The sequence below is a fragment of the Pezoporus occidentalis genome, unplaced genomic scaffold, assembly GCF_034315485.1.
Source record: "Pezoporus occidentalis ecotype Australia unplaced genomic scaffold, CSIRO_AGI_Poc_V1 ctg219, whole genome shotgun sequence".
Classification (NCBI taxonomy): Eukaryota; Metazoa; Chordata; class Aves; order Psittaciformes; family Psittacidae; genus Pezoporus; species Pezoporus occidentalis.
In genome coordinates, this window is record NW_026914062.1 from 103,077 (window position 1) to 121,303 (window position 18,227).

General features: G+C 45.1%; 1 protein-coding gene across 3 annotated transcripts in view; it reads right to left on the reverse strand.

Annotated features, from left to right (window-relative positions):
• The window catches only part of MIB2 (MIB E3 ubiquitin protein ligase 2), a 36,701-nt gene extending 19,333 nt beyond the window's left edge, over positions 1–17,368 (reverse strand). For 2 of the 3 annotated variants that reach the window (XM_062620023.1, XM_062620021.1), the window contains exons 1-4: positions 17,235–17,368; positions 16,679–16,797; positions 6,524–6,872; positions 5,918–6,089 (exon numbers count right to left, since the gene is read on the reverse strand). In XM_062620023.1, coding sequence (XP_062476007.1) covers positions 5,918–6,089; positions 6,524–6,770 — 419 coding nt within the window. In that variant the 5' untranslated portion in view covers positions 6,771–6,872; positions 16,679–16,797; positions 17,235–17,368. The remainder of the gene's footprint in view (positions 1–5,917; positions 6,090–6,523; positions 6,873–16,678; positions 16,798–17,234) is intronic. The other variant, XM_062620022.1, reaches the window with a different exon arrangement.
• Positions 17,369–18,227: the final 859 nt, after the last annotated feature.

Here is an 18,227-nt window from a genome sequence, read left to right on the forward strand (position 1 = left end):
AAACCACAAAACACAGGATCTTTGATCCTAAAAGCTGGTCCCCCAGGAAGGTCAGAATATTCAGGGACTGTTCCACTGATGGCAGAAAGATAACTAACAAATAATAGAGTGCACTAAGGATGACACAGGTTTTATCTTCAAACGTTACCAAAAATTGTGAGATTCATGCTATAGAACTTAAAAAAGCTGTGTCTCTCCCAGCTGTGAGATGCAGGTATTTGGGGATGGAGGCTGCCATGAGGAACAGGCACACTTCAGTGACAGTCTGTGGAGACCAACACAATCGATACACAAGCAGCAGGACTGTGGTGGGATCTCTCTCTCACGCTGGTAGCCACCAGAATTGCATCTTGCTGACTCAGGAAGCTGAACACATACAACACCACCCAAGTCAATTAATACTGTCTCACACAATTAAAAAACAGAGCCTCCGAGAGGAAGAGAAAGAAAATCAGAGGAATAAGGAGAAAGTCATTTATCCAGGAAGTCTGACATCACTTCATAGAACAAAACTGGCACTCAGATGCCCTTGTATCCCATTGTTAAGTTGAATGCAACACATTTGGACATTACTAAGACGTACACAGCATGGAAGCATTAATGGCTTAGGCAGTCTCCTATTTGGTAAGGAGTTCAGCACATTTCATAACCTAACCCGCAGACTGCACAGCCCAGTTCACTGGCTGAAAAGCAGAGCAGATTAGAGCAGCAGTGTTGTGGCTAGACTGCTTCCAGGATAACAGAGACCTTTCTGTCTGCATCACAGACACACACACTGACCCAGATAAAGAACAAAGACAAGAAATACCTATGTGATAGTAAACAGGGGGTCTGATGTCCTGTTAAAGCAGCTTCCAATTCCCATAATGTTACAGCAGCTCCTCTGCTGGTTTTGTGCCTGCTGCTCCTAGTCCCTGTTCCCTAGCAGAAAGCTGTCTCATGAGACACCAAGCCACCAAATTCCTTATGGACCAATTTGTGTTGCTCACTCAGGTACAATCTACTTTGCCAGGTGACTGCAGAAGTACCACAATCCATACCCATAACCATGCACCTCCTCCTGACAGGCTCTTGGCAGCTCCCAGAGCAGACAGAGCAAACCCAAGCTCAGCAGCTGCTCCAGCCCAGGGAAGGGGAGGGGAAGCCTGACCTCAGAATGCTGTATTTATTTTCCATCTAATACCTAGAGAGAGAAGGTGGAGACTCAGAAGGATAAAAAGCTTATGCTTGAACTTACTGTTTACTTATCCATCAAATGCCTAAGTTTTTTACCTTCCTTAACTTGGGAACTGTGCTTTACAACCTAATGTATTTTTAAAGAGGGAGAGATTATTTACACATGCTCTTGTAATAGCTGAATGTTTGTTACCCAGAGTGTAGCTCAACAAGAGGAAGATGGAGACCATCTTCTGAATGACTGAGATTTTGTCTGTTTTAAACACCATCAAGGCTGGTGGCAGTTGTTCTGAAAGAAGATAATGAAAGAGGGCCAGGACAAAACTCAGCTAAAAAGAAACACTGATCAGCATTCATTTCATCACAGTGTCATCCCCTATAGACTTGCTACAAATCCCAGGATTTGTGTGCTACATCTGAAGCAACTCAGCTGCAACAGCCTATTTTCACAGTATTCTGCTGAATGCTTTTCTAGCAGTTTATCAAAGATGTCTCAGTGGAGCCCTGAGACAAAGTGATAAAAATACACTTCTCCAAACCCTACTCTCACAAGGGGTTTCAATGCAAAGATTTTCAGTGACAGTAAAATAAAGCAGCAAGATGCTTAAACTACAAAATAACCACCATTACTTACATTCCAGCATCATTTCTCTTTGTGTATGAATCATATAACAGCAGCAATCTCCCATCTCAACAGCTCTCACATTAACTTGCCACTTTGAGTGGAATTTGTGGGTAGAAACCAGGAAAACAAAGGTGCCCAGGTCAGAAAGCTGATCCTTAAAGAAGCATAAGAAACTCCATCTCCCATTCTACTTACATGCTGGAGGCAGCCCACTGTAAGTGCCTTCTTTCCCAAGCCTCACAAAAACATCAACCTTGTGTTGAACCACACACTGCTGACCAGCAACACCAAGGAATGATGAGAGAACCAAATGCCCTCAGCCAACACATCTTTGGTTTTCATCTAATTCAGCATGTTTTGTTCCAAATACTGGCTAACAACCAAAGTCACCAGCGTGTTGCAAAAATACCCTAGGGATAAACTTAAATCATTACAGCATTGCTTTTAATAACAACTTCAATTATGACAGCCAAAGTCTGCAGCCACTGCTGCCCTACAAATTCCAATGATATTAAATTACTATAGAGTGCAGAAAACACTTAGGAGCACGTGCTGGACAGAATGAAGCCATGTCTCTCCTCAGCATGCTGGGAATCACCCCATGGGGATATTCTGCCTGTGTTCAGATTTCACTAGGTGCTCACGTAGCCTTTCACATCACTGAGATCTGTGCTCCAGCCAGCTAGAAAAATAGCATCATCCATGCTTTACAGATATTGGGACCCAAAACGACTGATCTGGAGTTTAAAAGAGTTGTACAGCAACAATCTGAGGTCCTGCAGAAGGCAGAGCCTCTTCATACCACACACACCTAACATATTTTATAAGACAGAGATTTCCTCACTGCAGAAAAGTCTTATCTGAAGAAACAAGCACAACAAACAGGACTAGAAAGTCAAAGGGATGGTCACCCTGCAAGGTAGCAGCCTGTAAATACTGTGTCAGTCTCTTCAGAAAGGCACTGCTGTAACTAGAATCTCAGCTCATGGTGGGTACAAACTCCTGGAATATATAAAGATCTGCATATGCTACACCTCAAGCCAACACAATATCCTGCAGAAATTATGGGTATAACCAAGCTCAGCACTACAAGAGATTCTAGATTCTCTAATCCTCCTTAGCAAAGCTTTTACTGAAGCACTTCCAGCAAAGGATAAAGGAAGGAAATTCTGACAGATGGCAAGCGGATGCTGATTGCTCAAGTGTGAGCCAGACTAAGACAACGATGCTGGTAAGCGAGGGATCAGGATCGCAGGAACCTATTTCAGGAACTGGCTTTACCAAGAATTTCCACTGTCAATCCTATCCTTCCTTGCCCAGGCACAGCTCTTCACAAAACCTGCATGTTTGTAGCTTACACTGCAAGGCCTGAGCTGGGCTAAATGCTTGCTGTCTGTTTTGATAACCTCCAAAGCTAACCTGTGTCAGACTCAGTTTGGGAAAGCCACAATGGGCAAGATTTCAGACTAAATGTGTACGAAAGCACGTGTGTGTGTGCACTGAAGACTCAGCACCCTACTGCAGACAGAAGGTTCTCTCAACTATGCTCTCATGGAAGATTTCTCTTGCTTGACGTTTTGATCCAGAAAAGATAAAATATATCAATGAAATTTACTGTCTAATTCCACAAATCAAACAGAATATCCCAAACTAAATAAGGGAAGCCTAGTGTGGGGATATGCCCTAGTGTTCTCCAATCTATGTGGATTTTAAGGAGACATATTAGGTAACTTACTCAGTAAATCATGGTGGCTTTTTTAAGAAGTACGATTCTACTCATTCATTACTAAATTCATAAACTCATACTGATAAATTCCTTAACACTTACTGTGCTTTTCTTTCCCAAAAAGTTAGGAAAACAAGCACATCATCACACAAGACAGATTTGGTTCAGAATGTTACTCACCAACATTCCTTAGTCTAGCAACTTAAATGACACTGCATAAATAACACACGTTGAAGAGGCTACTACAGTACATAAACCTGCATCCTCTTTATTGCCTAGCAGTAAAACACCAGCAGTTATCACTCAACTACTATATTAGTTCAGGCTTATAGTAGAAGCCGTCACAGATGGCATGCTGCATTATTAAAGCTGCCTTGGATGGATCTGCATTGCACGTGCATACCTACATGGTATCATGTGTTTGTTCTTGTATCTTGACTTAGAAATCCTACTGGTAACTAGACTAGACAGAGCTAGTTTAAGAACTATGGCTGAAAATAACTGCAGACTCTGTTTTGAGTCCAGTATAAAACACAACACATACTGAGAAAATACTTGTGTTTCTTATGCTCGATTACACAGAATGTTTCCCTGTGTGCTTTGCTGGCTCCCCAAACTCCACTGTTCTCCAGAAACAGAACAGGACCTTTTCAAGTGTTAAGGTTGTGAATTATTGGTGAGGGAAGTCTAGAAAACAGCCTGGTAAAATGCACCACATCCCCTACTGAAATTCAACTTAGCATCATCCCTGAGAAGGGGAAGCATGCAAAATACCACTGCTGCTTTTGCACTTAAATATAATACTATTAAGATTTTGGATGACAGAAAGGTTATCTCAGATTTGACTGAGCGTGCCTGACTATTGCTGCCCTAACCCTGATAAGTTTTGCTTGGCACTCTGCTTACAGACATTGATTTACCTTCCAATTATTAAGTGTATATTTAGCAAACGGGTACACAACTGCCAAGAAAGGTCTTCAGTGAAATTGAGCAGTCCACCCTTTTAAACTAAGGATGAGAGCCTCTCCCAAAACAGCCATTAATTTCAAACCAAACAAGACCAATAAAACACGTCAGCAATTGGCAGATGTCAGGAAAAGATGCCCTTAAATGGTACAATATAAAAAACGCAGTACTTCCAAACTCACATTCAAACTCAGGTCACTGAAGACCTGAAATAGCCTTCAGGTAAAGGTGTCTTCAAAGCCTCTTTAGGAAACTGATTGGGAACCCTCTACAATGGCTGTCTGGGCTTAAGGCCACTTAAATCCCAGGATTAGTGAGCAGTCTTGAAAGCAACACACTGCTGCACTTGAGGCTCATTGTGAAGTGAAAGATACCCATTCCCTGCCAGAGAAAGGAGAGAATATGGAGACTCATCCTGTGTCACAGCCACTCAAACAACAGCAGCTAGCAACAAAATCTCAAGCAAACTCAAATCCACGCAGCAGTTACCATGTCTTTTTAAACACACAGCTTGTTTTTGGTCCTTGGGGAACTGCCAAAGGTTTTCTCTTCTGTTTTATTAAGCAAGAAAATTGAGATGGGTGATTTAAGTAATAGTCCTAGTGAGTCATAAGTATGCAATTTTTGTTCTCAAAAAAAGATGCTGCATTGCCTAAGGCAATGTATCTTTATAGCTCAGACCTCCGTTATTCCAAAGAAATCCTCTCTGTGGCATTGTTCAAAGGTGATCTCCTTCCATGCCCCTTGTTTCACTTCTTTCTAAAATCAGAACATTTTTATATCTATATGTATTATTTTTATATCTATACATGAAATCACAAAGCTCATTTCACAATAGGATCTGGCTTACTTGTCATATTAACAACACAAGCTCAAGAAACATCTTAATCCGGTGGATAAACATAAGGCTCAATGCTCAGAGGGGGCATTCTCTGGACAGCAACATCTATCCCTTTGCTAACACCAAGAATTGCGGCACAACCACACTGGCAAAACTGTTGTAATCAACTTCAGTGGGAGCATATGGGAAGAAAAACAGCTGCAAATCCAGCACCACTGTCTTTAGCAAAGTAATTACACTTTTCATTCTGCAGATGGATGCAATGCACAGTGATGCTCTCAAGGGGAGGGGTAGGAGGGAAGTAAAATATAAGAGACAGTGACAAGAGCTGATTTCCTATTACTTTTCCTAAAGGCAAGAGGATTACAAGAGTCACCTTCATATCTACCTTAGCAGGTGGAAATTAAACTGCTGCTTGAGACTGCTTTTCAGTTCTCCCTCAGGACAGGAGAATAGACTTCCATGTCTTGGCACATTACCAACCCCTGGGGCATACACACCCCATTTTGGAGACCACTATGACAGAACAGTGACCCACAGATCCCAACAGGATTAACTGGACTTCCCCTGCAGCATCACTTACGGTTGTGAGTGCGCTGTCTCATAGCGCTCGAAGGAGTGGGACAGATCATGCTTGTTGTTCATGTAACACTGTGTGCACAAGTCATAGTCAAAACACATTTTGCATTTCCACCGCATTCCCCGTATCCCACGCTTCTTGCAACAGTCACAGATGATGTTAGGGTGACGTACACCTAGGAGAACAAAAGATCCAGAGAAAACGGGCTGACCGGGCTCTTAAGAACTACATCAGCATGTTTTAAAGAAATAAAATCAAGCACTGAGCATTGAAGATGATGCAGCAACACAATATCAAGTGATGTGTAATATGAATTATCCATTTCCCAGCTTAATGGACTCTGATCCTAAAAGCCATGCCAGAATTCAACAGAATGACAGTCAGCAAAACCATAAGGCTCACAGACATAAAAGAGGAAAGAAAAGCCTTTGCATAGAGGCAAACAGGAATTTCATTGCATGAATTGGCTGAATGTACACTGCTGCTCAGCATCAACCCAAAGGCAGCTGTCAAAGGCTTAACATTCCAGCTAGCATGTGAGGCAGGCATATGCTAGAGGAGACGGGTTTACAGCACTAGTTTTGTGCTTCTTGTCTGTGCTATACTTACCTATTTGAGCGTTATCATACAGAAGAAGGTCGTAAGCCCCTTGGAATCCAGTCCGATAGTTGGTTCTGTTGCCTTGATCCCACTGCACAACCACAGTCTTGTCTGGAGTGGTTGGGCTGCCTGTCCGACCAATCTCAACCACAGTCCCAACATTCCCTTCTCCGTTGTCCTGGTTGCCCCACTTCCAGTCCACTCCACGAACTACCCGCATCCCAACCTGCATGCTGGCATAGGGGTCCACGTCCATCGATCTGCAGAGAGCCCTACAGTTCTTCCACGTAGAGGGTCCTGGAGACAGGCAGTATCATCAGCAACACAGTCAGCATCGCCAGCAGCATGGTCAGCACACCTAATAAGGTAACATAGAACTAAGTGACGCCGCTCAACACATCACATTTTCCCCACAATGACACGCCTACAGAAGAGGCCTGACCTGCTGAGCAGATAAATCTGTACTTTATCAAAACAGGGATCCTCACAGCTTTTGCAGATACACAAACCAGCAGACTTCCAAGGCACAGAAACATCTGTGTAACAGCCAGGAGACTTATTTCAGAGCACTGGGCATGAAAAAAGAGAACTGGGCAAGAAATCTTTACAGAACTCCAGTACCAGCCCTTGGTTTCAAATTCAGGAACATGTGCCCAGAGAAGCTGAGGCTGCCCCATCCCTGGCAGTGTTCAAGGCCAGGCTGGACCAGTGGAAGGTGTCCCTGCCCATGGCAGGGAGTTGGAACTGGATGAGCTTTAAGGTCCCTTCCAACCCAAACCAGTTCTGTGATTGTGTGCAACAGCTCCTAGGGACACAATGGCAACAGAAACAAAGGAGCACAGTAAATAAGAGTTGAAAGAAATGACCAGGAAAACACCAGCAGCGTGATTTTAGCAATGAAGTCAATACCAGTCTACTTTTCAGGAAGACTCTATATGCATCGCACCACATGATACTGCAGTGTTGAATTTCACTTGCCCAGAAAGTTAGTTCTGGGTTTGATTTTGGGATACAAGAAGTTTTAAAGGTGCATATGAAAAAAAAATGTTTGTTCTCCAAAAGTAACAGTAGTTTTAAAGTGCCAATGTCAGAGAAACGTCAATTTTTGCTCCTATTTATCAATGGCAGGAACAGGGAAGTGGAATCGCTTACCTGCAATAAGCATTGAAGATTTTGTGCTGGGATCATTAAAAGCTTGGAGTAGCCTTTACAGCTGTTGCCATGACAAGTGATAAATGAAGTGATAAATGAATACCACATGCATGCAGCATGTCCACAACTTTGAATTAAATCAGAGTTTCAAAGCCTGGTTTACCTCTTTTACCAGAACCAGACACAGTGTGGCTTTCAGTACGTAGGACCAAGCTGCTGGTTTGACTTCTGGAAAAATATACTGCAGCACCCCTTTATTTTTGGGCACCCATAACACGAAGAATTTTCTGCACATTTGAAAGAAAAAGACTCAACAGAATGCCAAAGCTCAAACAGTAGCGATTCCCAAGGTACAGCAAACTTCCCCAACTGCCCTGCCCCAGAGCAGGTTCAAACCAGGCTGACCAACCTGGCTTAGGTGACAAGCTAACAGGATGTGTACTCAGACCCAGCAACAGCAGCAGCTCTGTGCCATGTGATGTGTTTTTAGCACCACCACCTACCAATAAAGCAACTGAACCCACCGAGGCCTAAAAATAAGGATCTTTCTCCAGCCAAACATTCTCTTTTAAATGTATGGAGGAGTAACTGGATGCAAAATCAAGTTTCCAGCATGCAGAGAGAGCCTGATTTCTGTCCAGCTTTAGCATCTCTCTAGCTTCAGACTTTTCCTGCTACTCATCACTGCGACATCCAAACACCAGCCATATGAGAGCAACACCAAACCCAAATGTCTGTGTGAATTTCATGTCAGCTTCATTCTCATCATCACTAAAAATGCCTCAGGCAACACTTTAATTTAGGCTTCCTTTGTGGAGGTGGATGTGAAATTGCCAAGTTTAAGGTGCACCAGTGTTTGCTGTCTTTATGAAAGTAAAAAGAAAGAATATCCTTCTTCGAAGGCACTGCAGAGCCTAAGGAGTTGTACCATCCCCTCTTCCTTCAGATCAGAGACTAATAAAATGGGCAATTTATTGCTTTAACTGAGAGGCAGAACTGCTTTTTAAAACGCTGCTATCAACCAGTCAAGACAAAGCCACCGCAGAGAAAGCAAATGCAAACGTCCAGCAATACAAAGGTACATTTTCCACCCAAGAAGGCACCAAATGCAGCCTGCATTTCCACCTAATACGCAGGGGCGACATGTAACAAGAGCAAAGAACCATTCAACATCCTTACAGGATGAATTACAATGCTCATGCAGGCTGAACCTTGCCAGAGATCAGCGTTATTTACTTCCTAAGTGGGAATGTTTCACTCATTGAAGCAAACACTCCTCCCTCAATGTTTTCTGGGTCACAGAAAACTCCTTCTGGAGAAGGCGAGGTAGACTTGCCAGAAATGATTCACAGAGAAAATGTCAGTTTCCCATGGGATTTTAAAGTAACTAGGAACAAATAAACCATTATGACACCAGCGTATTTCTGAATCCTGACCTAACATTTTGACCCCATCAACCGTGACAAAGGAAAGAACAGCCCAAGTGTAACCTAGGAGCCCATTCTTAGGAAATCCCAGTAATATTTAACTGGAACAAAGGGAACATACTTTAGTACCTTCAGTTCACCCGTTAATTGCAATAATTACTGCCATTTTCTGCCAACATTCAAACTGCTGCTGGTAGACGGTGCTCTAGAGACAGCCAGGCATCTGGCTGGCAAGAGGCAAAGGTTGCTGCTGCACTGGATACACAGTAAACAGAACCAACCAGTGGTGCAAGCAGTGACAAAATCAGTGCATGTCATTTAGTTATCACATTATTTGAACAGTTCAATAAACAGAGGAAGATGCAGGTGATTTTCTTTTTTTTTTTTTTTTTTCAAGCAATGCTGTTTTTCTGTCTCTGAAAAGGAGCTCTGCAACATCCAACAACTACCAAAGAGCTCACGTTGTCTACTTACAGAAACACAGAACGGTTTGGGTTGGAAGGGACCTTAAAGCTCACCCAGTTCCAACCCCCTGCCATGGGGTTGCTAACCTTCCACTGGAGCAGGTTGCTCCAAGCCCCATCCAGCCTGGCCTTGAACACTGCCAGGGATTACTGCTTTCTTTCATCCTTTTACTCTTAGGTGGTTTTCCAAGGAATACAAAGCTCACAGAGGCTACAAACCCCTAAAACTGATACAATTCAACCCTCTGGATGCAGCCCTGGTACATACCCAGCCTTACCCTTCACCTTTCTTTCTTCTCAACAAACAGTAAGCTCCCAGGACAGCACAGCAGCAGACACACAAGTACTCTTACTAACAGGAGGCAGTGTCATTTCTCACAAGGAGACACCCAATTCCCACAAATACAGTCACTGTTAAGTGAAAACAGGCCAAAAAACCCAGCAAAGCACACAGTAAATAAACTTTTTTGACTTACCACCACACAAAGACCACTTTGTAGCTTTTGTACCCTCCTGGCTCCCAGGTGAGGCCAGGAGTTATCTTCACCTTTTATTGCTGCCTTCTGGAACTGCAATCCCAGAGGAGGCCCTGGCTGCCATCACACCTGAACTTGATGTACTCAACCTCCAGCTCCTGGTAGAGGCCCCATCTGGAGACTTTTGCCTATGCCCTGGCATTTTACCAACTCCACATCAGTTCAATGCCAAGCTCTACCACTTGCAAATCTCTCTCCTTTTGCCTTTCTACACAGCCCAAAAGTCCTCCAGTGGAAGTTCATATTCTAATTCGCTCCCATTTCTTCTGAACCAAGTTTGTCTATTCCTCAACTCAGTCTCTTACTTTAAACTAGCTCCCCCACCACTCAAAACCCTTGCCTTCATAGCAGGCCTCTTAAGGAGCTCCCTGGTAATAGTGCCTTCTATTACCTACACAGAAACCCCTACTAAACGAGAAAAAATTAACACATGATAAAGGAGTTTTTTGCTCTCAGAGCAGTTGTTTCAGTAAATTATTAATTCACAAACACGGAGCTTTCGTATTACCTCATAACACAGCACTAGTACAAGCCCCGCTTCTTGATGTGGAAAAACACAGAGTCAGGTCCATCTAGTTGTTCATTGCTCTCCAGATCTCATTCCACAGCCCTTGCTCATAAAAAGAGCAGCACAAGTCAGATCAGCCACTGGGACTGAAAGTCTGCAAAGGTCCCACTCTCCAGTCTGGAGAAGGCAGTTTCCAAGCTCAATCGTTCATGGCTAAAACAAGAAAGGCTTAAAAGCCCAGCCCCACTGCAAAGCCACAGTGCTGAACTACAAACTCCTCATTCCCAGCACTAGCAGATCCTCTAGGGTACAGGACTGACACTATCTTAGCTACCCTGTGACAAACTTAACCACTAGAAATTAGACTAAACCCATGAAATCCCTGCTCCTCTCAGCCCACGGAAGGATTTGCAGGGCTGACTCAATAGTTTAACATTCCACTGCGAAGCCACAAGGTCTCAATGATCCTTTGCTTCACTTTTTCTTGCGCTGTCAGGATTTCTGCTTAGTCTAAATTTTACGAGATGGCATCGTTGGCACAGAGCAGGAAAGAGCAGATGATGTTTCTGGGGCTTAAATATTGATAGCAGATAAATGAAGCCATTCTGCTGACAAATCACTCCCAGCAGCAAGAAAAATAGCAGTGGGGCAGCTGCCACTGTTAAAACCAATCAATCAAGAACAAGCCTGCATGAGGTTAAATCATTTCCATGCCCCAAACCTCACCTGCTCTCAGAGTATATTTAACTGTATTATATAAACAGAATAAAGCAGGTGATTAATATGCCTTTGCTCAGGGATTAATATCTTGTCATCTCAGCTTTGCTGTGTTAAGAGCCGGCACACATCCTGAAATACTGGGACAGAGAGTGAGCAAGTGCTAAAAATAACTAGCCAGGCACTCGGTGCCATTGAGTGCGTTTTACCTCTACAATCAACACTTGTCCTTTACAAATGCCAGCCCATTGATCTGTTTTGCCTGAACTGAATTTTACATTCAGCTCACACCGATTGTATTCTAGCACTGAGTTGTTATGGTGAGAGGGGAAGGCTGCCTTGCCTTTCAAGTTGCAGACTCTCAGGGGCTATCATGCTGGTTTAGTATTTATTCTTTCACCTTGTTAAAGGCTGAAGGCCTCAGAAGCTCCAGCAAATGTATTAATATTCAATACCATTAGATCTGTGCAAACCCTTCTGAGAAGCTTGACCCCACCATTCTGGCTCCCTAAAAAACGGCAGACAACCTCAGAATAGACCCTAAAGATGGAAGAAGTTAGAGAGAATTTACACACCTTACATTTTTGGGTTCCTAATGTGCAAGTAATCATCTGGACTGCAAGGAAGATGCACTAGGAAAAAAATGGCTCCATAGCCTAAGAAGGTCAGCATCCCATAATGCTTCCAAAGGTTGAGATGGTATTTAAAAAACTCTGCAGGTTTATCTTCTATCTTCCTTGTTACAAGATTTAAATGTCTTCAGTTTAAGTACAAACACTGGGGATGAGTATTCTTTGTGGTTATACCCGAACACTGTGAAGCCCTCTCTACTTCTGAGGTTAAACACACAGAAAGTACTGCCTACCCCTAGATCCAGGGGCACCACAACTGAACTCTCACCTAGAAGACACCTCTCCTTTATTTTGATCACAGATTGGATCCAGAAAACCCCACATCTTCAATATGGCTGAAGTCTCCTGAAAAATACTAATCACAAAACTTCCTCCAGTTGGGTACGAAGGCATACAAAAAGCTTTTAGTCTTCTAAAGCTATCTAACCAGAGCTGAGCTGGCCTTGAACCTTCAATTCCCACCTTACTCAAACTACAATCACCTGTGATGACAACAGACACAGAAGAGCAAACCTGTTCCAAAAACCAAGAACTCACCTGCATAGCCTCAATCCAAACTGGTTTTGTCACCAAGTTCTATAGACCAAAAAGGGATTTTTGTCAGCAGTGAGTAACAAAATAAGTTAAATAGAAAGTGACAGTATCAGGCACATGATCTACCAGGAGCAAAGACGCAGCACAGTATTTTTTATGAATCAGCCCCATGCTAACTAATGGACTAATAAACCCATGAAATAAACTGGATTGCAGAGTAGGTCAATATTTGCTTTAAACCATACAAATGCAAACACAACCTTTGGAAAACACCACCAGTAAGCCAAAAATAAAGAGCTGTCACAGGCTTCCAACGACAGAGGTTCTGGTATACTACAGCATGCTGGGTTTCACTGGGACAGTGTTAATTTTCTTCATAGTAGCTTGTACAGTGCTCTGGTTTGGATCTGTGACCAAAGCAGTGTTGACTGTTGATAACACACTCATGTTTTAGCTATTGCTGAACAGTGCTCAATTTGACCCTTCCAGTTCTCCTCCCTATGCCATGGGGTGGAAGTGAACAAGCAGCTGTGTGATACTTAGCTGCCCACCAGAGTTAACAACACAAAGAAAGGTGGGATAATTTCTGTCAGGTCAGGGATACCGAAAATTCAGATTTACAAGTCAACATCAGTCAAGCCCTACAAAAGAACAAGTTCCTTGTACCACCTTCTACTGAAGACAAAAGCTCCAGGCTTTAGATTGGCGAGATCAGCACTCATGTGCCCACTGCAGAATTAAGAGTAATTATAAGTGAAAGTTCACACTGGGCATGTGGTGGATCTTTCTCATTACATCCCACAAGATAATTGCTCATGATCCCAATGATATTTCCTTCTGGCTCTTGATGAACTGTGCTCTCTCCAGGAGGGAGAAAAACAGCTCCAGCCATTTGCTTTAATTGGACCTGACAGCTTGCAGATTGCTGCCTCAAGCCTTGAAAAGCTCAGCAGCTGGGACTGATGAGAATCCACTTTTTCCTCAACAGAGATTTCAGAGTTAAATTTACATTGCACTACAGTAAACACACACACACACACCCTGCCCCAAAACACACAAAACCACCAGGTGATGGTTTAAAAAAAAACAAACCCAAATGATTATTTGTTAAGACTGAATTAAGGTCTTTTTCACTTTACATGGAAAAAATGGTATTTTCACTTTCTCATACCCTTCATGGAATACCCCTGTGGCATAAGGAAAGCAAACAGAAACTTGCTAACGCTGTGTTAAATTGTGCTCTTAGACAATGCTCTAATATACCTCTGAGGCCAGACCAGAGCTGGTGGTATTGAACCCTAAGTAAAGCTCAGGTCCACATCCCTCACACCAGCTTTCAAATCCTATTTACCACGAAAATCTGGGATAAATCACTTAAACGTTTAAAATCCTCCAATCTAGTTACACAATTGCCTTGTCTGTCCAGAAAGGCAGTAAGTTTCCCTGCAAGTCATTCCAAATCAGAAGACTAACATCACTGCAGGAGTGAAAAAAAATCAAGAGGAATTAACACTAATGTCCTGTTGGTAGGCATGGGGTTGGGGAAAACAGTACGGTGGTTCTGTGATAGGCTGTTCATAGGAACTCACACAACAGGATTATAAATCATCTGAGTTAGGAACACAACTTCCTTCAACTTTTCAAAATGAAAAGTAGCTACTTCAGACTCTGGCATAAAGCAAGCTAGAGCATAAAACCTGCTGAATCTCCTTGATAGGTCATCCTATCAACTTTCAGATTCCCCTTCAGGCTTTCAGAATGGTCAACACCACACTCCTGTCAGTTTCCAGCATGGAACTTGCCCTTTCTGTGCTCTGAAAGCAGATCAAAAGGTTTAAGTCTAATCTAACCTGACATGCCTTTGGCTAGAGAGACATCAGCTATATAGGAGCAGAATGGAGCTCTGCTGTTGTTTTCCTCCCTGGTACTTAATGAAGGTTTGAGGGTCAGCATGCACACCAATTCACTTACGAGTCTGTACATTCTAGAAGCACAGATGTTATCTTTCAGCTCTGGATAGCAAGTAGAAGGTATCAACCCATGATCCAGCATGCATCCTTGCCTTTGTCTCCCTCTGAGCACACTATATTGCAACACCCTGGCCCCTCCATAAGTGCCCTTGATAAGCCATGAATCAGAATCCTTGAAAAACAATTGGGATTCAAATAGTCTGCTCCCAGCACTTTGCATTCTATTCCTGGATCCCTGGAAAACAGTAACCCAAAACGAAAAGGCATGATCAGCACAGTTGCAAGTGCTATGGTCACATTCAGTGTGACCCTGAATTCTGCCAGAGCCCAGGAGCAGTTCTGCATCAGAGATGATGAGCGAGGAGAACTGATTTGATGGGAACAGGCAGGCAGGGGCAACATGACCTAGGAGAGCTTAATTACCAAGTTGGAGAGAGCCTTCAACTTCAGAGAAACCGTATGAAACCAAGCAGATGCGTGAGCAGCCAATACTAATGCTATACAAAGACGAGGCAAGAGATGATGAGCTCTGAATAGCCCATGGTGGTCATGTAGCCACACACTTGTTGATCAAAGTAGCCATGAATATACTCCTTTCCAAGTAAAAATGGAAGGAGACAGTTTCCACCTCCACACCTGCAATATCTCCACAGTTCTTGCAACTTCCAAGACATTTGTCGAAGTTTTAGTGGTAAGAGGCTATGCATGGCCTCCCAATTCTCCCAAACAATCCCAGCAGTGGATCAGCTGCCACTGCCAACCAAAGCAGGAAAATAACAGGCTCTTTATACACTAATTGAGCACAGGATAGTCACAAAGCTTTAAACATGCACCCAAAATAAAAATTAAAACACACAAAGCTACAAGCACTATCATAATAAGCAGAGAATTAACCAAATATCATACAGGTATGAAGGTTCTTCTCATGTCAGTGGCTCACAGAGGTATGCTGTACAAAGAGAAGGGGATGGGAAACATCTTTACCCTTCTGAAGCCTAAAAAGAGAGGAATGATTCAAGAAAACATGTCCTTCCACCACAGGAACAGACACGAATAATATGGAAAACAGGCATAAGGTACTCAAGATACATCAGTGGTAGAGATGGGAGTACATGAGTTACCTGACACCCAATCTACTGTCTTGTTAGTCGGCTGAGTTAAGGAGGAACTTCTTGAAGGGAACCATCATGCACCAAATGGAAGTTAGCTTCTCCAGACACAAACCTAGACACCTATAACTCATTTTCAGCTTTGCTTTCTGCTCTGGGCAAGAGCTTCCCCAGCTCTGCCAAGGCTACTGAAGCTTTCTTTTTCTGATTTCTATTATCAACATGACACACAACATCATTCCAATTGTAACAGTGTGGGTAATTTACGGTAACTGCATCCCTTGAGAATTCACTTGTCTTCATCCTGAAACCATAGATGAAAAATTCAACAGGTAATCAAGTATGGAGGAAAGACCGAAGGATGCACAACTGCGTTGTTCTTCATAGGAAGCAGGTTTAAGAAACCAAGGACATGGCAAACAGATGATAAATACAAACTGTATCCCATTTGAGCCAAATAAACTCTTCCTATAGCAACAGAGAAGCGCAGAGGATGTAATGAGGCTCTTAGCCAAAAAAAGAGAGGGTTGAGTAGCAAAGCCAAGCCCAAGTGACCTCCATGAAGGTGAGCCAGAGCTCCCTTGCTTCGAACTGCGTCAGAAATTAGGATTTGCTATGTTGAGGAAGTAACCTCTGGAGTTGAGTGTCTGCAGGGAAATCAGAACAAGCGTGCACATTGCTTCCAGTGCGGCTGTACCACCCGCTCTAGGTTTAAGTCTGCCCCTTGTTTGACTGATTCTCAGTTCACAAAGATTGCTCTTGCACAGAAACACAGGAGAGAGAAAGCTGCATGTGCTTCAGTTCCCACTGGACCTGAGCACACACTCCAGTGATACAAAATGCCTGGCAGGAATCACTGCCAATGTTTCAGCACTCAGCTCTCACCTTAGAACGCAAGGACTGACCTGCAGTACCTGTTCCAGAACAGGAAGACAGGTTCCGTGTTTACACCCTCCTGGGCACCCAGCACTCGCCATCCAGAAGAACAAAACTGGAGCAGGACCAAGCAGACTCACCCTATTACAGCCTCAACCATGGCACCGAGAAAACCGGCCACTTCCAGCAGACTTACAGCTTAGCCCAAGGGAAGAAAAGGATAAAAGCCAGGCACTTACCTGACAGATATGAGGGAGAACGAATTTCGGACAACCCTTCACAAAGCCACTGTCCTTAGCCAAGGGCTCTGTTTGCTTCCTCCCCTCATTCATCCTCAGCACAGACCCGCTACAGTGGCCTAGGGAGAAAGGAAACACAAGCAGCGGCCCAGGTGAGCACCGCGGCTGCAGCCCACGGCCACCGGCTCCTTCCCTCCTCAAGCCCTCCGCCGGACGAAGACACGAACCCGGCACCAGACCCCACAGCCGCGGCTGCTCCGGCCCGGCCGCAGGCGCTTCCCCACCGCCGCCGGCAGCAGCAGCAGCGTCGGGGCCGCCCTTCTCCTTCCCCCCACGGCCCCGGGGGTATCGAACACCCCGGGCCCGGCGAAACCGCGACGCCCAGAGCCCCACCAAAGGGGCCGACAGACCCTCCGCTGCCGCCCGGGCCCTGAGGCGGCCCCGCGCCCGCTGAGGCGGCCCCGCGCCCGCTGAGGCGGCCCGCCCCGCGCTGCCGCTGCCCTGCCCCGGCCCGGCCCGGCCCGGCCCCACTCACGCCCGAGGAGCCCCCGCTTACCCCCGGGGAAGCGGCCGAGGAGCCGGGCCACGGCCGCCCGGCGCCCGCGGGTGTTGCAGCGGCTCCGCTCGACCCCGCTCCCCCGGGGCCGCCCGCGCGCGCCCCGCCCAGGCCTCCCGCAGCCCGGTGACAGCGGCGGGGCACGCTGGGAGACGTAGTCCTGGGCCTGCCCCGCTCCCCGCCCGCGGGGCGCCGCCGACTACAACTCCCGGGAGGCCCCAGCGGCGCGGCCCCGGCCGGGCTGTGCGCGGGGTCCGTGCTGCGGCTGCCGCACTCGTGGTGCCGAGGGGATGAACGTTTGGGAGCGGTGCTCAGCGTGAGGGTGCTGAGGCGCTGGCACAGGGTGCCCAGAGAAGCTGTGGCTGCCCCATCCCTGGCAGTGTTCAAGGCCAGGTTGGACACAGGGGCTTGGAGCAAGCTGCTCCAGTGGAAGGGGTCCCTGCCCGTGGCAGGGGTTGGAGCTGGAGGAGCTTTAAGGTCCCTTCCAACCCAAACCGTTCCATGGTTGATTCCTATTTCTTCTGTGCCGTTGAAAGCTGCTGGAATGAAGGCACTCCTTTTTAAACACTCAAGAGTTCTATTTTTGAGGTGATCTTAGGCTAATGTAGGGAGTTTCAGGAATGCACTGGAACTCCCTGCAAGGTGCTGTGTGTCTTTGCTCAGCAGGTAGACAGGAGGGCTTTGAAAGCCTCTGCAGGGTAAGGTCATAGCTCGGGTATTGCCTGCATAGGATCATTGGTGTGCAAATCTAACAGCATAAGGCAATACTGCTTTTATAATGAGTTTCTCCCCAGCGAGGCAGAGGCAGGTTAGGAGTTTGTATCGCTGTTCATGTGGCTCTGTTGTGTCTGGAAGGACACACTCTGCTGACTTTACCTTTGCTGAGGTCAGAGACACCTAAACCACGCTTATTACCCTTGCCTGGTCCATTCTGTTGCTCCGTGGCACATCAAGCGTGGCCCTGTTGAAGCTGAAGGACTGGAATTTTGGTTT